This window comes from Phalacrocorax aristotelis, chromosome 1 (genome assembly GCF_949628215.1).
Source record: "Phalacrocorax aristotelis chromosome 1, bGulAri2.1, whole genome shotgun sequence".
NCBI classification, from domain to species: Eukaryota; Metazoa; Chordata; class Aves; order Suliformes; family Phalacrocoracidae; genus Phalacrocorax; species Phalacrocorax aristotelis.
Window position 1 is genome coordinate 67948109 of NC_134276.1, and position 22607 is coordinate 67970715.

The window sequence follows — 22607 nt, forward strand, 5'->3', positions numbered from 1 at the left end:
CTCCGCCGCCGCCGCCGCCGCCACCGGCAGGAGAGGGCGGTGGCGAGGCTGGGCCCAGCGCCGGCGCTTCCGGTTGGCCGGGGGGCGGGCCCGGGGGAGCCGTAAAGCGGCCGCTATTCGGCCGCGCGCCACCTCCCGGAGCCCCCCATCCCGTCCCCTCCCCTCCCCCCCTCCCCCCCTTTCCTCCTCCTCCTCCTCCTCCTCTTCTTCCCCGCCCCTCGTGCGGCCCGAGCCCGCCAGCGCTGCCGGCCCGGCCTGCTGCCGTCACCGCCATCGGCGGGGGTGCGCCCGGCCCCTCCCCCCGCCCTGCCGCCGCCGCCCTGGAGGAACCTCAACGGTGAGTGCGGGCGGGGGGTCCCTCCCCCCACACCCCCGCAGCCCGCTCCCGCCGCCGCCGCCGCCGCACGCACACAGCGGCCGGCCGGGGCCCGGCCCGGTCCCCTCCCCCTGGGCATCGGGCCTGGGCCTTCCCCTGGGCCGGCCCCGCCGCGCCGTCGCGCCGTGGGGCCGCTGCGGGGGGGATCGGGGGTCGGGCAGGCGCTTGTTACCGGCGCGGGGGAACAAAACCGGCGGTGCCGCGCGTGAGGAGGGCGGGAGAAGGTGGGGGGGGGCGGCGGGGAGACTGCCCGGCGGCACGGGAATGAATGGGCGGGCAGCGCGGCCCCCGGCCCCGGCGGGGAGCGGCCCTCCGGGGGGCGCGGGGGGGTGCAGGCTGGCCACCCCGGAAAGCCTCGTCCGCAGCGCATCCCCCTCCCGAGAGAAAGTTAAAGCGGAACGGGGAGCAGGTGGAGCACTTCGGGAGTCCCGCTCTCCCGGTAGCGAAACGCTGCGGGATGCCTCGGGAAAGGGAGTTTCTGCACGGGACGCGTCCCCGGCGGGACCCTCCTCATCACTCGTGACAGAAATAACCGCCAGGAGGGACCGCATCGCCCCTGATATGAGCGTTGGCTCCAATCGTGTCACTTGGGTCGCCTCCTTGCACCGTTAGGGATGGGTGAAGCCAGTCGATTGTTGGTGGCGTTTTAGAGCCGACTTCCGAACCGAAGGAGGCTCGTTCGTGCCGCCTGCGCTCGCTCTGTGGAGCCAAGAGGCGGGCTGGGGCAGCAGTGGCCGGTAGTAGCCGGTGCAGGTGTTAGGAGGATTTGATGCTTGAGGAGAGCTGCATTAGTCAATGACAGTTCAGCACTGTTAGAAGAGGGGTAACTGTCAGCTTGACTTGTAGCGAGTTGCTTACAAGTCAGGAACGTAGAGCCTTCGGATTTCGTTTTTCTCTTCCATGCGCTCACCTTGAACCACATGTGCTTTCAGGATAATGTAAATGGAAATCTTTGCCTGAGGTCACCAAGATTCACCTCAATTCACAGTTCCTGGCTAGATCGTGTGCTCCGGTGGGTCCAGCGGCACTTCATTAGCTCAGGTTCAGTGCTGCAGAAATAAGGTTTCTGGGACCATTTTTGGAAGCTGTCTATGTGGAGTTGTGAATGTGGAGTTAGGAAGCCCTATCACAAGTACATGGAATTAATTTTTTCCTGCCCCCAGTCTGTCATGGGTACATTGGTATTATTCTGCAGGTTAGCCTTTTAGATCTTGCACTAAGATCTAATCTTAGTGTGTAGACTTGTCATTTTCTTAACAAAGGTGGAAATCTTGCAAAACCACTGCAGTTCTGTCCCCTTTGTGTTTCTTGAGTCATCGGCATGTGCATCAAGCATTGTCACTTTGCGACTTCCTTCTGACTTGAACCTTTCCTGGAAACATGGGACCGCATAATACAGCCGTTTCCTACCTGGATCTGGTGTCTTGCTAGTTCTCACAGCGTATGTCACCACTTCAGTGGCTGGTCAGGTCAGGGCGTTTGTGCCTTACTTAGGTGTGTCATTTTAAAGACGTGGGTCAGCTGTCATTGCTGATGGAACTCAGCCTGTACAGATGGGCTGGTAGGTGGGAGTTTGGCTGTGAAGACACAGTCGGATTCCTGCAGACGCTGCTGGATTAGCATAGCACTGCCTGTCTTGTTCACGGTGCCTTGGAGCTGACCCCCTTACTTGCCGTTTGTGTTGTGAAGTGCCTCATTTGCTGCACTGTGGGGATGTGTGCAGCTGCCTCTAGGAGCTAAACTTCTGTTTCTTTTGTCAGTCACAACCCAGGGATGTAATTTCAAAAGAAGCATCATGGTGCCACCAGGCTGCCATTTACTTTTGGCACTGCAAGAACATGTCATTTTCCCTTTTGCTTAAGCACAGCAATAGTCTGGGTCTGCTCCTGCCTAGTAGAGGCAGTGATGCAGCTGTACCCAGCTTTCTTGTGCTGGGAACAAACTTTACCATTGGCCCTCTTCACTGATAGAGGAGATGGCTGAACTGTTTGCCTGCAACAAATTTCCAAGGCTGATATAAAAATGAGCAGCCACCCTTCCTGTGTGGTGACTTGTGCTTATCAGAGTGGAGTTGTGATCTGCACTGCTCCGTAAAGGTTGGAGGATTATCCTAGGAAGGTGAGCATTCTCAGAAGTATGGGCTTTGTCCTTTACTTGATGAACGTAATGATAGATAGAATGGTGTCTTGAAGTTGAGTAGGAGGTCATGGGACACCTCTACTTCCCGCTGGTGTGTTGCCTGTCATTTCAACATTGTGTGGATGGCAGCACCATTTTTAAGTCTTCGCTCACATTGTATGTAGGGAATCCAATGTGAATGTAGGGAATCACAGAAAATAGAGGACTTTCTTCTAGAGGTCTTTCCCAACTTTGCTGGTATCATTGATGTGTGTTGCATGTCCTCATTATCTGCTTGTATCTCACCAGGATCAATCCTTTATTGAGAGGAAAAGAGGTGTAGATCCTTCAGCCACTGAGAACCAAGACAGTGTGATTTTGAAGAATGATGTGACAGGCTACTTGTTGTTGTGTTCTGAAATTCTACATGTCATATTAAAAGCAACCTGTGATTTTTTTGTGCTCACAGGCAGTGTAGACCTTTAGCTTTGAGTCCCTCATTGCTTCCCTCTGGCACTGCCTCATGACAGTCACAGCTTATCCTCTATAGAGGAAAGATGCAGGCGTGTCTTAAATGTCGCAACACAACGTAGAATGTGTTTATTAAAAATAACCTGAAATCATTAGTAGGTGTGTAGCTATGAAATTGGAATGGGGTTGAGAAGTGGAGACATCTTGTTAGCTGCCGGAGTCAGTGTTATATCATATCCTGGGTGGATTCTTTCTAATAAAGAGTATCTCCTGCACATTTCTTTTTTCTTGCTGGGAGGTCTTTTGAGAGGTTGTAAGAAGTATGGCTTAATCTTTAGTGGGATCCTCATGGATGATGCGATACTGAATCCATCAAACTGGCTCTGAAGTGGCTGAGAAGATACCACGAGGTCTGTTTGCTCTGTGCATTAGCTTAGGCCACTCCTATTGCTTAGTCTAACATGAGCTGAACAGAGATTGCTGATGCTATTTGACTGTGCTTTGTGGTTGCCCTGCAATATTCACAGTCAGCTTCAGAATTTGCTCTTATGTCATTGCCTCTGACTTCTTGGGTACTTTTTCTTTCCGCTGAATCATGACTTTGGCCTCTCAGATGCTGAGGACCAAGCAAGAAAAGTAGTGATGCTTGTTCTTTTCTCAGGTGGATATGGGTCCTCATTACTGATCCTTTTCCCCTGCTGTTTAATGCCCTTCCTGTGGTGGAAGAGATTATGGCCAGAATTGCAGTGTAGGGGACAGAAACTGGTTTAAGGATCTTCAGCGTCTCTGTGGGGAGAGGAGAAAGCTGGTAGTAGGAAACTTTTTATGTAGGTTCTAGACATGCATGAAAGAAGGGGGATGAGGAGACGTGGCTGATGGATCAGCATTAGAGACTGGTTGTCCTACTGCTGCAATCTCTGGGTCTCTTCAAGCAGCTTTTAACCCGAGTGATAGACATTGATGTATGTCATTTGAGGTCAGCAAAAACCTTTAGTCAAGCTAAGAGCTGAGTTGGTGCTGATGCTATTACTGTGCTTGATATCTGTGGGTAGAGTGAGCCTGTAGACAGAAGCACTTACCTGTTCAGGTGGATTTCAGTGGAAATCTTCATGTCTCAGGAAGACGCTGAACAAGTCTTGGCTGCCTTAAGCTAAAGTTTAGTATTGCAAACTCCAGAATCTTAGCTGAATCTTAGTATTTCATCTTGAAATGGAGACAAGATGTGGGCACAGAACAAACGTAAATGCTGAGCCCAGGCTTCTGCTTCAACAGTAATGTGTTCTTAGGATAGATAATTAGTTCTGTTTGGTTGTATCTGTATTTGTTTTCTCAGTGTTGCAGCCATGAAAAGTGAGAAAAGTAGGAGGGGATGCAGAAATAGCGATTAAGGAACGTGGTACACTTTGTAGTCTTAAGGTGGCACGCACCACAGCCTCAGCTATAGCCACTGTGGCATGGCACGTTCCGTAACTGCAAGTTTTAGTAGGGGCCTACTGTTTTTACAAAACAGGTGAGGCCTGATAGAGTGTTCAGCAAAACAAAGTGGCTGGGGACCTGCACAGCAGTTATCTGTACTTGGAGGGGTGTCAGCTTGTTAGTGTCTCCTAGGAGTCTTCAGCAGGCTCAAGAGATACTCTAGTGGCCATCTCCCTTCTGCTGTGTTTTGTGGGAGGCCTGTCTCTCATGACAATTTGATCTTCATCCTGAAATTCATACCTTCCCTCAAAGGGCTTCAGGCAACTGGAACTACTTTTGGTTTTAGTATTTGGTCAAGTTCTCTGCAGTACACATGGGGCACCCTGCCAGTTCGATAGCACCACTTATTTTCCTTTCCCTTTTTATGGGTTTGAGTTGGAGCAGTGCAGACCTACGTCCCTTTGATGTCTATAATAAAGCATTTATGCAGAGGGAGTGTGGTCCATCTTTTTTTAGTGTTGCCAAAGAGATGCCACTGAGTACAGATAACATCAGAGTTCATGCAGCTCCAAAGCCATGAGGACCTGGTTATTGAGCATGTGGTTTCTCACCTGGCTGTCTCTGGGACTGTCCCATGGCTGCCATGGGGCTGTTTAGAAAACAGTGACACGCTATTCCTCAAACTTGCACTCAACTAGGCAAGGCAGGATCCAGCGCAAGACAAGTTCTGATGCAGGAGTTGATGGCAAAGAGAAATGTGAAGTGGACAGTTATATGTGTGACAAATCTGAGTATAAAGGAAGGCGGTAATCAGAGCTATGTAGAGACAGTGGTATTTGAGCTCAGAATGAGAAGGGCTCAGGAGGGATTGACAGGAATATCTTATGGACTAGCTATTCAGATATGTGCTGGGTGAACTAGCAACATTTCAGAGTTTACTCCTTCAGAAGTGTTTCAACAAACTGAAACTGACAGCATGAGTTAATAGTGGCTCAGCCCTGTTCAAGTTTGTTATTGGTCTCGCAGTCCCTGTTCTAAAACTAGATTTACTATTCCATGGCGTCATGGCCTAAGGTGCTGCAATACCAAAGAGTTGTCTTGCTCAGTACTATGCCTTAATTAAGTAGAGATTTCAGCAGAAGAGGCAGTTGCTTCGGTGACTGCCAGCTACAGTGTACTGAAGTTATAAAATTAAAAATGGTAAGTGATGGCAGTGTGAGAGAAAGTACCACCAACTCTTTCATGTTATTTCTTATGCCAAAGGCTTGAATGTTAACCTTTAAATGTCTGGAGATAAAAAGGAGGAAGTGCCTGTAACTTCTCCAGTTCCAGAATAACCTCTGTCCTGGTTTTGTCTGGAATAGAGTTAATTTTCTTCCTAGTAGTTGGTACAGTGCTTGTGTTTTGGGTTTAGTATGAGAATAACGTTGAAAGCACACTGATGTTTTAGTTGTTGCTAAGCTGTGCTTACATTAGTCAAGGACTTTTTCAGCTTCTCATGCTCTGCTGGGTGCACAAGAAGCTGGGAGGGGAGGAGGCACAGCCAGGGCAGCTGATCCCAACTGACCAAAGGGATATTCCCTGCCATATGATGTCATGCTCAGTGTACAAGGTGGGGGGTTTTGGCTGGGGGGCAGCAATCGCTGCTTGGGAACTGGCTGGGCATCAGTCAGTGGGTGGTGAGCAGTTGTATCACTTGTTTTTGCTGGGTTTTGTTTCTCTTTTTCACAGAATCACAGAATGGCTGGGGTTGGAAGGGACCTCTGGAGATCATCTTGTCCAACCCCCCTGCTTGAGCAGGCACACGTAGAGCAGGGGGCACAGGAACATGTCCAGGTGGGGTTTGAATGTCTCCAGGGAAGGAGACTCCACACCCTCCCTGGGCAGCCTGTTCCACTGCTCTGTCACCCTCACAGGAAAGAAGTTTTTTCTCATGTTTAGCTAGAACTTCCTCTGTTCCAACGTGTGCCCATTGCCCCTTGTCCTGTCATGGGGCACTATTGAAGAGAGCCTAGTCCCATCATCCTGACACCCACTCTTTAGATATTTATAAAGTATTGATAAAATCCCCCCTCAGTCGTCTTTTCTCCAGGCTGAACAAACTCAAGTCGCTCAGCCTTTCATCATAAGGGAGATGCTCCAGTCCCCTGATCATCTTGGCAGCTCTCCACTGGACTTGCTCAAGCAGTTCCTTGTCCTTCTTAAACTGGGGGGCCCAGAACTGGACACAGTACTCCAGATGTGGTCTCACTAGGGCAGAGTAGAGGGGGAGGATAACCTCCCTCAACCTGCTGCCCACACTCCTTTTAACGCAGCCCAGGATACCGTTGGCCTTCTTGGCCACAAGGGCACAGTGCTGGCTCGTGGTCAGCTTGCTGCCCACCAGCACTCCTGGGTCCTTCTCAACAGAGCTGCTTTCCAGCATGTCAGCCCCCAACCTGTCCTGGTGCCTGGGGTTGTTCCTCCCCAGGTGCAGGACTTTGTACTTGCTTATGTTGAATTTCGTGAGTTTCCCCTTGGCCCAGCTCTCCAGCCTGTCCAGGTCTCGTTGGATGGCAGCACAGCCTTCTGGTGTATCAGCCACTCCTCCCAGCTTGGTGTCATCAGTGAACTTGCTGAGGTTACACTCTATCCCTCATCCAGGTCGTTGATGAATATGTTGAACAGGACTGGACCCAGCACAGATCCCTGGGGAACACCACTAGTGACAGGCCATCCAGACTCTGCTCCATTGATCACAACCCTCTGAGTTCTGTTGTTGAGCCAGTTCTCAATCCACCTCACTGTCCACTCATCCAACCGACACTTCCTTACTTTGCCTGTGAGGATGCTATGGGAGACAGTGTCAAATGCCTTGCTGAAGTCAAGATAGACAACATCCACTGCTCTCCCTTCATTGGCCCAGCCAATCACGCCATCATAGAAGGCCTATCAGGTTGGTCAAGCATCATCTTCCCTTTGCATGTTGACTGTTTCTGATAACCTTCTTTTCTTCTACATGCCTGGAGATGACCTCCAGGATGAACTGCTCCATCACCTTTCTGGGGATGGAGGTGAGGCTGACTGGCCTATAGTTTCCCAGGTCCTCCTTCTTGCCCTTCTTGAAGATTGGAGTGACATTTGCTTTCCTCCAGTCCTTGGGCACCTCTTCTGTCCTCCACAACCTTTCAAAGGTGATGGAGAGTGGCTCGGCAAGAACATCCGCCAGCTCCCTCAGCACTTGCATGTGTATCCCATCGGGGCTCATGGATTTGCGAGGATCCAGTTTGTGTAGGTGATCTCTGACCCAATCGTTCTCAACTGATGGTAAATCTTCCTTTTTCCGGATTTGTCCTCTCTTCTCTGGGGGCTGAGATGCCTGGGGGCCAGCCTTAGCAGTAAAGACCGAAGCAAAGAGGCATTCAATAACTCTACCTTCTCTGCATTCTGTGTCCCCAGGGCCCCGTCCTTGTTCAGCAGTGGGCTCACTGTATCCCCAGTCTTCCTTTTACTGCTGATGTATTTAAAGAAGCCCTTCTTGTTATCTTTGACATGCTTTGCCAGATTTAATTCCAAGTGGGACTTGGCCTTCCTCATCACATCTCTGCACACCCTGACAACATTCCTATATTCCTCCCAAGTGGCCAGTCCCTTCTTCCACATACTGTGAACCTCCCTCTTCCATTTCAGTTTCTCTAGAAGCTCTTTGCTCACCCATGCAGGTCTCCTGGCTCCTCTGCCTGACTTCTTCCTCCTGGGGACGCACCAATCTTGAGCTCAGAGGACAAAGTCCTTGAATACTGTCCAGCTCCCTTGGACGCCCCTGCCTTCCAGAGCCTTAGCCCATGGGATTCCTCCTAGCAGGTCTTTGAAGAGGCCAAAGTTGGCCCTCTTGAAGTCCAAGGTTGTAACCTGACTCATAGCCCTGCTTCTACCTCACAGTATCCTAAACTTGACCATCTCATGGTCACTACAACCAAGGCTACCCCCAACTCTCACACCCTCAATCAGCCCTTCCTTGTTTGTTAGGAAAAGTTCAAGCACACATCTCGCCTCGTTGGCTCCTCCACCACCTGCATCAAAAAGTTGTCCGCAGTGCTCTGTAGGAACTTTCTGGATCGTGCATGTCTCGCCGTGTTGCTTTTCCAGCAAATATCAGGGTGGCTGAAGTCCCCCATGAGGACCAGGGCCTGCGATTGCAAGGCTTCATCAACTGCCTCTTGATCAGGTGGCCTGTAGCAAACACCCACAACACTGTCACCCATATTTGGCTGTCCCTTAATTTTTACCCAAAAGCTCTCAACTTGTTTTCCCTCCACTCCAAGGCAGAACTCAATGCATTCCAGTTGCTCCCTCACATAAATAGCAACTCCCCCACCTCGCCTTGCTGGTCGGTCTTTCCTGAAAAGCCTGTAGCCATCCATGACCACATTCCAGTCATGCGAGTTATCCCACCATGTCTCTGTGACTGCAACGAGATCATGGCCCTGCGACCGCACACAGACCTCTAGTTCCTCCTGTTTATTCCCCACGCTGCGTGCATTGGTGTACAGGCATTTCGGAAAGGTACCTGAGCATACAGATTTCCCCGGAGGGGTGTTTGAGGACCCACTACAGCCATGTAAACCCTTGAGGTGGTAGGTCTCCTGGTTGCCATCGCATGAGGCCACTACGGCACCTTTATCACTGCTCAGGTTGTCCTGTGTTATTCCCCCATTGTGTGTGATGGCATTAGTATTGCCAGTTTGTCCCCCTCCCCGAGTTCCTCACTTTAAAGCCCTCCTCACCAAGTTTGCCAGCCTGCTGCCAAAGATTCCCTTGCCCCTTCCAGACAGGTGGAGTCCATCCCCCCCCAGCAGCCTATGGCTGTTGAAGAATGTCCCATTGTCATAAAAGGCAAAACCCTCACGTTGACACCAGCCATGTAGCCAGGAGTTGATTTGTATTATTTGCCTATTTCTAGTCGCCCATTTTCCTCCGACAGGTAGTATGGAGGAGAAGGTAACTTGGCACCAATATTTTGCACCTGCTGTCCCAGAGCTTTATAGTCTTGCTTAGTTCTGCCCAGACTCTGGCTTGCAGCATCATTTGTGCCCATGTGGAAGAGTAGCAGAAGATAGTAATCAGTGCTTTTGACAAGGTGTGGCACCCTCTCAGTGATGTCTCGGATCTTAGCTCCTGGAAGACAGCAAACCTCTCGTGACTCCCTGTCAGGTTGGCAGATGATTGTTGTTCTCCTTTTCATTACGATTTATTATTATATAATAACAATAATATTTTATTTCAGTTATTAAACTGTTCTTTTCTCAACCCACAAGTTTTCTTACTTTTGCTCTTCAGATTCTCTCCCCCATCCCACCTGTTAACAACTGTTAATTGATTCATCTGTTCTCGATATTAGTTTCTCTGATCTACACCATGCTCTTTTTTTGCTAATGTTAAAGATTGGTGCAGGTTTTTGCAGTTTGCTGTGCTCTGCAGTGATTAGCGATGTTTTGCCTGGGAGATTTGTTACTAAAGCACTGGCCTTGAGCTTAATCTGGTATTTGAGCTCTGTACTGAAGCCATTACTGTATTTCAGTACCACCTCATGGAGACAATTAGTGATTATACCTCTTCCTCTGAGAGGCTTTTTATGGAGGAAATACAGAAAGGCACCTTTTCTACCTTCTTCTATGATGCTTCCTCCTTTGTTACAATAACTTTTCAGTATCTTCAACATCCTCAGATAGTTAAGATACTTCTAATGGTATTTCTTGGGAATATTGTTTCGGTTTTGTCTAAGGTTAATAAGCAATTTAAGAATATCATCCAGAGACCTCCCCCAAGGCTGGATAGTTATAAATGGTAGGGTATGTGGGGTAGGATGGGCAAACACCTAGGACAGTGGACACCTCCAGTGTTTTGGAACTTCACCCCTGATCAAGTGCAGAATCCTGAAAAATTAGTAGAATATTTGGAAAAAATATGCTGTCACCCTGGCAGTTCTAGGCAGACACAAATCGCTGCAACATGCTGGGGCCTGGCCCATGCCTTCCAAGCCCTGTTCAAGACTATTCAGTACCTCAAGGGGAAGAGAGGGTCTCTGGATTTGATTATGAAGTGACAGGCTACTCCAACCCCCACGACAGGCGCTGTGGCTGAACCAGGGAACCAACCCATGCTGGTATCAGCCGCCCCTATACACAGGAAGAAATCTTGGAAGTGAAACTCAGTTTATTTAGAAAGGGATGATGAAAAATCAGGGCCCTCACAAGGAGAGGAGGAGGAAGAGAAAACTCATTTATGAGATGGTAATCAACTGATCCCTGTCCCTGAGTGGGCTGTGAGATATGGGAAAAGATTTCAGCTGTCATCTAGGTGAGCACATTGTCGCCTGGCTGCTCCGATAATGGGATAACAGGGCCAGTAGCCTGAAATTAGAGGGTAAGGAAGCCAAACAGCTGGGATCCCTTTCTAGGGAAGGGGGCATTGACAAAGTGATTAGAAAAGGAGCACAAGCCCTCAGCCACTGGAGGTGACTCCTGACAGGTATGAAGGAAAGGCATCTCTTCAAGTAGGATGTTATATATCACCCAGGCAAGTGGACCACCATGGAGAGAGGTATCCAGTACCTGAGGGAATTAGCTGTGCTTGGGGTCATTTATGGTGACCTGGACAACAAGCAGCTATCCAGAGATCCAGATAAAGACAGGTGCATGAGCCACATGGCAGAAGCTGGTGTGGAGTGCACCGGTGTTTTATGCTAACTTGTTGGCAGTACTGACATGGAAGGACAGAGAGGGACAAACGGTGGATGAATTGGCTGGCCTACTCCGGCAATATGAGGGAAGTATATCTTCCTCCCTTGTCTTGGCTGTGGAGATACTGTGCTGGGAGTTGCAGCAACTTAAAGAGGGTAGGTCCTACTCTCTACCTGTACAGACCAGTATTTCAGCTATTAGGAGTCAGTGTTCTTCTGCTCAAGAGGGAAGATATAGTGGGTACGCACCACAGGGAGCCCTCTGGTTTTATCTGTGTGACCACAGAGAGGACATGAGGAAGTGGGATGGAAAAGCTACCTTGACCCTAGAGGCATGGGTATATGAGTTGCAAGGAAGAACAGTCACACAGGGGATTCTTCCAGGAAGATTGTGGCTCCAGTTTCCAGTGGGCAGAAGGGCTGATCTTACTCCTGATTTTAATAAAGGAACTCCTGACTTGTAAATACAAGTGAGTAAGGAATACTATGACCAGGACTAGAGCGGCCCTGCCTCCAGCCAGGTGGAAGAGAGGGACAACTGGGTTTACTGGACTGTGTGGATCTGATGGCCTGGCACATCAGACCCACAGGAATATAAGGCTCTAGTGGACACTGGTGCACAGGGCACCCTAATGTCATCAAACTATATAGGCACAGAACCCTTCAGTATTGCTGGAACGACAGGGGCATCCCAGGACCTAACTGTATTGGAGGCCGAAGTGAACCTAACTGGGAATGAGTGGCAAAAGCACCCCATCGTGACTGGGCAAGAGGCTCCATGCATCCTTGGCATGGACTGCCTTAGGTATTGCAAGGACCCAAAAGGGTACAAGTGGGCTTTTGGTGTAGCTGCCTTGGAGATGGAGGAAATTAAACAGCTGTGTACCTTGCCTGGTCTCTCAAAGGACCCTTCTGTTGTGGGGTTGCTGAGGGTTGAAGAACAACAGGCGCCAATTGCCACCACAACAGTGCACCAGTGGCGATATCGCACCAGCCGAGACTCCCTGATTCCCATCTATAAGCTGATCTGTTGACTGGAGATCCAAGGAGTGATCAGCAAGACTCGCTCACTCTTTAACAGTCCCATATGGCCAGTGCAGAAGTCTAATGGAGAGTGGAGGCTAACAGTAGACTATCGTGGCCTGAATGAAATCACTCCACTGTTGAGTGCTGCTGCGCCGGACATGCTAGAACTTCAATACTAACTGGAGTCAAAGGCAGCCAAGTGGTATGCCACAATTTATATTGCTAATGCATTCTTCTCAATCTCTCTGGCAGCAGAGTGCAGGCCACAGTTTGCTTTCACTTGGAGGGGCATCCAGTACACCTGGAATCGACTGCCCCAGGGGTGGAAACAACCCCACCATTTGCCATGGACTGATCCAGACTGCACTGGAGCGGGGGGGAGCTCCATAACAACTTCAGTACATCGATGATATGATTGTGTGGGGCAACACAGCAGGAAGATGTTTTTGAGAAAGGGAAGAAAATAGTCCAAATCCTTCTGAAAGCCAGTTTTGCCATAAACCAAAGTAAAGGACAAGGGACCTGCACAGGAGATCCAGTTTTTAGGAGTAAAACGGCACGATGGACATCATCAGATCCCAATGGATGTGATCAACAAAATAGCAGCCATGTCTCCACCAACTAGCAAAAAGGAAACACAAGCTTTTTTAGGGGTTGTGGGTTTTTGGAGAATGCATATTCCAAATCACAGTCTGATCGTAAGCCCTCTCTGTCAGGTGACCCAGAAGAAGAATGATTTCAAATGGGGCCCTGAGCAACGACAAGCCTTTGAACAGATTAAACAGGAGACAGTTCATGCAGTAGCTCTTGGGCCAGTCAGGGCGGGACAAGATGTAATAAATGTGCTCTATACCGCAGCTGGGGAGAATGGCCCTACCTGGAGCCTCTGGCAGAAAGCACCAGGGGAGACTTGAGGTCAACCCCTGGGGTTTTGGAGTTGTGGATACAGAGGGTCCGAAGCCTGCTGTATTCCAACTGAAAAAGAGATATTGGCAGCATGTGAAGGGGTTTGAGTTGCTTCAGAAGCAGTTGGTACTAAAGCACAGCTCCTCCTGGCACCCCGACTGCTGGTGTTGGGCTGGATGTTCAAAGGGAGGGTCCACTCTACACATCAAGTAACTGATGCTACACGGAGTAAATGGGTTGCACTGACAACCCAACGGGCTCGAGTAGGCAACCCCAGTCGCCCAGGAATCTTGGAAGTGATCATGGACTGGCCAGAGGGCAAAGACTTTGGAATATTGCCAGAGGAGGAGGTGACATGTGCTGAAGAAGCCCCACTGGATAATAAACTGCCAGAAAATGAGAAGCAATACGCCCTGTTCACTGATGGGTCCTGTCGTCTTGTGGGAAAGCACCGGAGATGGAAGGCTGCTCTATGGAGTCCTATAGGGCAAGTTGCAGAAACTGCTGAAGGAGAAGGAGAATCGAGCCAGTTTGCAGAGGTAAAGGCCATCCAGCTGGCCTTAGACATCGCTGAACGGGAAAAGTGGCCAGTGCTCTGTCTCTGTACTGACTCCTGGATGGTGGCAAACGCCCTGTGGGGGTGGTTACAGCACTGGAAGCAGAACAACTGGCAGCGTAGAGGCAAACCCATCTGGGCTGCTGCATTGTGGCAAGATATTGCTGCCCGGGTAGAGAACCTGGTTGTAAAGGTATGTCATATGGATGCTCACGTCCCCAAGAGTCGGGCCACTGAACAACATCAAAACAACCAGCAGGTGGATCAGGCTGCTGAGACTGAAGTGGCTCAGGTGGATCTGGACTGGTAACATAAGGGTGAACTATTTATAGCTTGGTAGATCCATAACACCTCAGGCCATCAAGGAAGAGATGTGACATACAGATGGGCTCTTGATTGAGGGGTGGACTTGACCATGGACGCTATTGTTCAGTTAACCATGAATGTGAAACATGCGCTGCAATCAAGCAAGCCTCTGTGGTATGGGGGATGATGGCTGAAATATAAATACAACGAGGCGTGGCAGATTGATTATATCACACTCCCACAAATCCGCCAAGCCAAGTGCCATGTGCTTGCAATGGTGGGAAGCAACCACTAGATGGCTGGAAACATATCCTGTCCCCCACGCCACTGCCCAGAACACTATCCTGGGCCTGGAAAAGCAAGTCCTGTGGTGACATGGCACCCCAGAGAGAATTGAGTCAGACAACGGGACTAATTTCTGAAACAATCTCATAGACACCTGGGCCAAAGAGTGTGGCTTTGAGTGGGTGTATCACATCCCCTATCATGCACCAGCCTCCGGGAAAATGGAACGATACGATGGACTGTTAAAGACTACACTGAGAGCAATGCAAACATTCAATCATTGGGAAACATGTTTAGCAAAGGCTACCTGGTTAGTCAATGGCAGGGGGCCTGCCAGTTGGTCTGGCCCTGCCTGATCAAGACTTTTGTGTACTGTAGAGGGTGTTAAAGTCCCTGTAGTGCACCTAAAAATATTCTGGGGAAGACAGTCTGGGTTACTCCTGCCTCGGGCAAAGGGAAACCCATTTGTGCATTGCTTTTGCTCAAGGACCTGGGTGCACTTGGAGGGGAATGTGGAAGGATGGGCAAGTCTGATGTGTACCTCAAGGGGATTTGATTCTGGGTGAAAAAAAGCCGGTGAACTGAATGGTACAATGTTAACTGCTATATAATATGGTATGTCATCACTACTATGGTTGCTATAAGCCATATCAATAGTATTTCAGTAAGAATCATCCAGATTAATGAAGAATGAACTTTGATGAAACCGAGCAAAGTGCAGAGGTGATGGAATCAAAACTGGCTTCAGCATGAGCATGCACCAATCCAACGCCACATACACCATCTCGCTGGCCCTGAAAGACTGTTATGACAGATGAAGCCCAAAGTCATGGACTAAATGGACATTTTAGGGGGATGGCTCATAGACCAAGGGAATGATATCTTTGTGTATATATCAAAATATAGGAAAAGTGGTGGTGATTAATTGGGATGTATTGGAAGGTGTAGGACCTGGGCATGACATAGATGGTATAGAATAAGGGGTGGATACTGTCCCGGTTTCAGCTGGGATATAGTTAATTTTCTTCCTAGTAGCTGGTACAGTGCCGTGTTTTGGATTTAGTATGAGAATGATGTTGATAACACACTGATGGTTTAGTTGTTGCCAAGTAGTGCTTACACTAATGAAGGACTTTTTCAGCTTCCCATGCTCTGCCGAGTGCACAAGAAGCTGGGAGGGGACACAGCTGTGACAGCTGATCCCAACTGACCAAAGGGATATTCCCTACCATACGATGTCATGCTCAGTGTATAAACTGTGGGGAGTTGTCCAGGGGGAATTGATTGCTGCTTGGGGACTGGCTGGGCATCGGTCGGTGGGTGGAGAGCAGTTGTATGACTTGCTTTTCCTGCATTTTGTTTCTCTCTCTCTCTTTCTCTCTCTCATTTTAATTTTCTTTACAATTTATTTTTATTATTCAATTTTAATTAATAAACTGTTCTTATCTCAATCCACCAGTTTTTTACTTTTGCTCTTCAGATTCTCTCCCCCATCCCACCAGGCAGGGAGGGTAAATGAGTGGCTGTTGGTGCTTGGTGGCTGACTAGGGCTAAACCACGACAGTCTGCTCCTCAAAAAAGCTTACCAGGAACGTGGACAATTTGTGGAAGGGAGCCAGTGACCTCTTCTCACTGTTGCATTTGTAATCAAAATGGAAATTTCCATTGTGAAGTAAGATAAGACTGAATAAAAGGAGAGGATGGGAGGTGGGGTGAAGTGTAGTTGAGAGGAATGAGTAACAGAAAACTCCAGAAAGGGCAACAGTTAAGTGATGTGTAAAGAGAAGCGAAATTATGAAGAGGGTAGAAGAGATTTTCTCATAACCTTTGTTGTAATCCATGATAAATTCAGTTTGGAACAAGCTTTTTTGGTTTTCTAGAGAAAAATGGACAATTCAGGACTACCACCAGCTTGGAAGTAATAAATTCCCTTTCGGTTCTGCAAATGGGATTAGTGCAGTGTGTCCTTATTGTCATAATTATGTCTGCTGTGATTTGGTTAAAAAAAGTTCTTTTTCTTCAGCTTGTATGATGAATTCAGAATTTTTGGTTTTCAAGATGAAATCTTCCTTTCCTCCCATAGCCCCAAATCCCCCAACTAAAAAATAAACTCTAATTCCTGAAGACTTTTAGGTCTTTTGGAGTGTTAAGACATGGTTTGCTTTGGGTTTTTTTCCATTGACAAGTGATTAGCTATTGCAGAGATACAGACCACTGAGCACTACTGTTTTCTTTGTATTTTGTTTCAGTCTTTTACAGGAATATAAAGTTTGTTGTAAGATGTTGGGAGGTGCTTTATGGTCAACACCGAATGCGGTGTGGACTACATCTTGGGATGTCTTTTGTATGGTTGCTAATAGTGCTGGGAAACTGCAATTTATACCCAAAAGGACCTTCCTCTTCAGTATTGTAGAGCAGTACAATTACTTCTCATGTGTAGCCAGCCTGTGGTCAGATGCTGTTCATTTGTCTCATAGATGTAAAGCAGGATTCCTCTTCAAGCTCTGTCCGTGGTCCCGCCAAGCCTCCTGATGGGGAATCTACCTGTTCCTGTGACTTAATGTGAAGTGTGTTTGCATAATGTGTGCAGAGAGGTAGTTCCATGAGCAGCTGAGCTACTGAACCTTTATTTCTTAGGGATTTGTGCCCTCTGCTCCTCAGCCAATCCCTCTTTCCTGGTTGGTTGATTTTGGTTTGGTTTTTTCCCTCCCGTACGCATGTCATCCTTTAGCAGGACTGCTTACTTTCATTCTCTCCCTGCCCCAACTCCAAAGCAGTTTGTGACTGTAGTATTTTTAATGCCTGCTCTTTTTCCCTAATTACAGACTGAATCAGACACTGCTTGTTCTGCCGGTTTTAAGGCTATTTGCATACTGACCATTTATGTACCGATTACAGGCTAAACAGAGCCAGTAACTGTTAAGTGAAATATTCAGCCTTAGCCTCAGTGGAGGCACTTCTTTTGTTCTCTACTCAGTTCCTGATTTTCATGAAACTTGTAGAAATTTAAAATGAGACTGGATTGCTTTGTCCAATTTGATTGGCATTGACTGTAGGGCAATGTGTTTTTGTAAGCCTCATTTCCATAAGAAACCAGGGTAAAAATGCTTTAGGAATAAATTAAGAAAACTCGCTTTGGATGCATATTTTTAGGTTAGTTGTTAGTCTAATATATATTTAGACAGGAAAATTAATGTTAAAATGACACAAAACTTCGTGTGTTTTGAAACAGTGTATTAGGTTGATAGCTTGGCATGATAATCATGTAACATCTGTTTAATTTGAACCTACAAGAAAAAAGCCTGTGCATTTCACATAAATGTCCAAATATTCCTTTTCACCATAGAGATACCTCCCACATTTACATGAAAATGACTTACAGAATATGGTTAGAATTGGTTTTCTGCTTATTGTACTCGCTCATCCGGGTAAATCCTGTTGGTAATAGTGGAATCTAGCCAAATCATTAAAAATTATTTGCATTTCAGATGCTGCATTTCTGTGTTGAGGGTTTTTTTTTTTTTTTGGTCTTACAAAAACAGTAATTTCCATCTTTGGGGTGAGGCAAACAGAGGGCTGGAGGGCTGTCAACTTCTCCAACTGGAAAAAGTGAATGCTGGGGGGTTTTTTATGTGTATTTTTGTTGTTATTACGGGAGCAGATGAAATAATGGAATGGAAAAAATTATTTTCAAAGTGAATGAAGTATTTATGAGCAGCAGCTTTTGTTTTTCATGTAATTAGTGAAAGAAAAATAGTGTTTAACAGGCGAAAACAGAGCCTAGGCTTTAGGCTGCTGTTTTCTTGAATTTTTTTCTTTTTTGCCTTTGTCAAAACCAGCTACTTTGTTTTGAAATTTTATTATAAAGATGCAACTTTGAAAAGGCTTGATCTCAGTGGCACTGTTTCAAAGTACTTTTTGTTTTCAGTTTATATGTGTAATGTGAATAAAGCCACTTCAAATGTGGGAAGAAAAAAACTGAGAAAGCAAGTCACATTTATCATATGAAACAAACTTAGATCTTCATCACTTGGGTTCTTTTTTTGTCATTTGCTTGCAGATTTTTTTTTACACAGATAGGAAGACCCATTGTTAAATACAAGCTTTGTTTTTCAAGTTCTACTGATGTAAAATGGTTTGCAGAAGTTGAAGAAATCTGTATTTGGATTTCTTTATGGAGTAGTTAGTATCTGCAGAAGATATACTTTCTAAAATGGAGGGGGAAAAAATCACATGTGGTTATTTAGCAATGACAAAGAGTTGAAATAATTGACAGCTAACTATACAGATTTTTTTGCCTTTATTGCAGGAACTGAAGCTTGCTCCTTAAAAGGTGCAGTGCTGTGAAAACTGTTACTGACCATAGAAAAATGGACATGTTGCAGATACTACGTAAAACCACAGAGCGCTTAGAGTGTGATCACTGCAGCTTCAGAGGAACGGACTATGAAAACATACAAATTCATATGGGTACCATACACCCAGAGTATTGTGATGAAATGGATGCTGCTGGTTTGGGTAAACTTATATTTTATCAAAAAAGTGCAAAACTGTTTCACTGCCACAAATGTTTCTTTACCAGCAAGATGTATTGCAACGTGTATTATCACATCACAGCACAACATGCAGCACCTGAGAAGTGGAATGAGGAGCGGAAAGAACAGGTAGAAGGAGATTCAGATTCCTCCAAAAAAAGTGTCACATTGGAGCCACAGAAACCTACTCTTTCCCCTGAGTCGCGCAAACCTGCCCTTTCTCCTGAACTCCCCAAATCTGAACCTGTTGTTTCCCCCAAGCTTCAGAAATCATCAGTGTCCCCAGAGCCCCAAAAATCAGCTCAGACGACTTCCTCAGAGCCAGAGAAGTCAGTCCAGGCCACGTCTCCCGATCCAGAAAAGTCAGCCCAGGCCACGTCTCCAGATCCAGAGCAGTTAGCCTCAGCTGTACCCCCAGACTCAGAGAAGCCATCTCCTACTGTGTCCCCCGACCCACAGAAGCCATCTCCTGCAGTGTCCCCTGACTCACAAAAGCCGTCTCCTGCTGTGTCCCCCGACCCACAGAAGCCAGCCCCGGCTGCATCTCCAGAGCCCCGTCGGCATTCCCCAGCAATGTCTCCAGAGCCCCGTCGGCATTCCCCCGCTGTATCACCAGAACCCCGTCGCCATTCTCCCGCTGTGTCTCCGGAGCCCCGCAGATACTCCCCAGCTGTGTCGCCTGAGCCAAAGAAACCTACTCCAGCAGTATCCCCTGAACCGCGAAGGTATGCCCCAGCTGGGTCTCCTGAGCCCCGGAGGCATCCTTCTCAAATGCGTAGGCCTGCTTCTGCTTCTTCTCCTGAAACCCGGAGGCCTGCTCCTGCAGTTTCACCAGAGTCATGGAGACCTGGTCCGACTGTTTCCCCTGAGCCCTGGAGAGCTACACCTCACGAGGTGCAGAAGTCTCCCACGGTTTCTCCCTGGGCTCCAAAGCCTGCCATGTCAGCATCCATAGAATCGAGGAGGTCTGCCCCCGAGTCCCGAAGGCCTGGCCCTGTTGTGTCGCCAGAACCTAGGAGGCTTGTTTCTGACTCGTGGAAATCTACGTCCTTTTCTGAATCCCAGAAGTCTACTCTTGTTTCTTCTGAGCCGTGGAAACCCATCTCATCTGTTTACCCTGAAGGCTGGAAACCTGTTCTGTCCCCTGACACATGGAAGCATTCTCCCCCTGTTTCTCCTGAGCTTCGAAAGTCTAGTCACACTGTTTCCTCTGAGTCTTGGAAACCTTCTTTCTTTCCTGAGGTCCGTAAGCCTGGTGCTGCAGTATCTCCTGAATCTTGGAAACTCTCTGAGTCCCGGAAATCTATGTTTTTTTCTGAAACTCAAAAATCCACCTCTGCTGCTTCCTCTGAGGTTCAGAAGCGGGCTCATTTCCCTGAACCTCGGAAAAGAGCTTTGTTCCCAGAGTCTCGTAAACCTAATCCTACTGTTTCTACTGATGTCCAGAAACGTGGTGTCTTTTCTGAGCCCCAGAATCAGGTGTCTACTTCTGCTGCTTCCACTGAAGGCCAAAAACACGTCCTATGTTCTGAAGCCCAGAAATCAGCTCTTGTTGCTTCTGAAGTCCAGAAGCACGCCCTATTTTCTGAAGCCCAGAAACTTGCTCCCATTTCCTCTGAAGTTCAGGAGCCTACTTCTTTTCCAGAGTCTCAGAAAACTGCTTCTCCTGAAATTCAGAAACATGGCCTCTTTACTGAGTCCCAGAAACTTTCTCCTTCTGTTTCTCCCGAGACCCCCAAACAAGCTCTTTTTACTGACTCCCAGAAATCTGTTTCCCCTGATGTTCAAAAGCATGCTGTATTTTCTGAGATGCAGAAACCTGCTGCTGCTTTGTCCTCTGACGTCCAGAGACATGCCGAAACTACTGTATCTTCTGAAATCCAGAAGAACATCCTGTTTTCCGAGCCTCACAAGTCTGCTCCAGGCTTTTCCTCCGAGCCCCAGACACCTAGTGAGTCTGGTGAAAGTGACTTTCTTTCTCACAGTTTAGATGATCAGAAGCCACTGGATGATTTATTCTCACAGGATGAACAATCAATACTGGCCAAAGAATCACCAGAAGATGTGTTATATTCATGCCCGAAAAAGAAGCCCAGGAAGGAAAACCAGGAGAACTCAGATTCTGAACTAAATAGCAGTGAGTGTGGAAAAACAGAGGTGGACTCAATGGAGATAAAGGAGCAAGAATCCAACAGTGACCAAGAGCAGTACGATATGGAGTCATCTGATTATGGCAAAGAGGGCAAAATAGATGCAACTACTCCCATGCAGCCACAGTGTGTGTTGCAGTTTACTGAAGAGAAAGAGGCTTTCATCTCTGAGGAAGAAATAGCAAAGTACATGAAGCGTGGCAAGGGAAAGTATTATTGCAAAATTTGTTGCTGTCGTGCAATGAAAAAAGGTGCAGTCTTGCACCATTTAGTTAACAAACATAATGTTCAAAGCCCATACAAATGTAAAATATGTGGCAAAGCTTTTCTTTTGGAGTCTCTTCTTAAAAACCATGTTGCTGCTCATGGTCAAAGTTTGTTGAAGTGTCCACGTTGTAATTTTGAATCAAATTTTCCCCGAGGCTTTAAGAAACATTTAACCCATTGCCAAAGCCGTCATAGCGATGATACACCTAAAAAACACTTGGACAGCCTTGAACCACTTGAAGAACAAATTTAATCTGTTTTTTTCCCTTGTGCTAGAAAAGCTGAATTTACAGAAGTGTTCAAAAGTGTATGTTAACTGAGTAGTTTAGCTGATCTGACAAGTCAGAAGATGCATGGTTTATTGTACTATGTTTAACTTGTCTTATAGCTGTATTACTGAAATGGAAGTCATTTTAAATACGTGTTCATGTCTTTGTATTACCCATCGGTAGAGTCATATTTTATTTTTCAGATGTACTATGTTTTTGAAACCAAAATGGATACAAATTAGTTTTGTAAAGATTTGTAAAACATATGGGCAATTAAGGACTGGAGTGGCAAGAATCCATATATTCCTGTGAAGACTGAACTTGTTTTTTCATATTTGTTAAATGTTGTATTTTTCAAAATGTTTTTATCAAATTCTCAAAATTAAAATTCTCACCAAGTCAAATGTGAATGAGCCAGGCATGAGAAACTACCAATCCTTCTGGAATAATTCTGCCCTGAGGTTGTAATTGAGTGTATAGTCATTCGCTGGAAATTCATTGCACTCAATTCTCTGACTTACTTGTCTCAGATTTAGAAGCATCAAGGTACTTATATTGTGATTCTGTATTTTGGCCATGTTTTAAGCATGTACTAATATACATTAAATTGATGGATTAACATCGGACTATGTATAGCTCAATGCTTTCTCTTGATGATTCAGATGTTTGTAATGTCAGAAAACCCCTCAATTTCTTGTATTTGGTGAAATGTTATGCTTTAATCTTTTAACAATAAAAAGAAACCCAACCTGGCATTTGGCATTTTTCTTTTTTTTCCAAATCAAGAGCAAAGCTCTTCTTGTTGAACATACGGTCTTTTAAGTATCTTTGGCAACAGGAAATGCAAAGTATTCCTGGAGTAATGCTGTGAATACTTCAACTTTTCAGTTGTTAGTCTATGAAAGCAAGGTTAGTCCAAATATCTTCTCTGCTTCATAAAAACACATCAGATGTAAATGAGGGAGAGCGTGGAAAACAGGAATCTGTGCACTGTTATTTAGGATGCTTGCTTTTGTGCAGTTTGTGCATTAATTTTTCAAAAAAGGTAAGGACTTTATCATTCAGCAGGAGTATAGATTTTAAGTGGAGGTAGCACAATGGAAGTTCCATTCTCCTCAAGCTAAATTATGCCTAGACTTAAGCTGTTGTAAATATTGGCTTAGAATGTGAAGGTGAGAGTGTTAATACTAAAAAATCTCCAGGTA

General features: G+C 46.8%; 1 protein-coding gene across 2 annotated transcripts; it reads left to right on the forward strand.

The window, feature by feature from the left end:
* The first annotated feature begins 80 nt into the window (after positions 1–80).
* On the forward strand, positions 81–22157 carry CHAMP1 (chromosome alignment maintaining phosphoprotein 1). Of its 2 annotated transcripts, none has more exons than XM_075091835.1 (2): positions 81–337; positions 18491–22157. In XM_075091835.1, the coding sequence occupies exon 2, from the start codon at positions 18552–18554 to the stop codon at positions 21384–21386; it is 2835 nt and encodes a 944-aa protein (XP_074947936.1). In that variant the 5' UTR covers positions 81–337; positions 18491–18551; the 3' UTR covers positions 21387–22157. The 2 variants fall into 2 exon arrangements, with proteins under 2 accessions (XP_074947936.1, XP_074947946.1); XM_075091845.1 differs by lacking the exon at positions 81–337 and adding an exon at positions 9370–9574.
* The last annotated feature ends 450 nt before the right edge of the window (positions 22158–22607 follow it).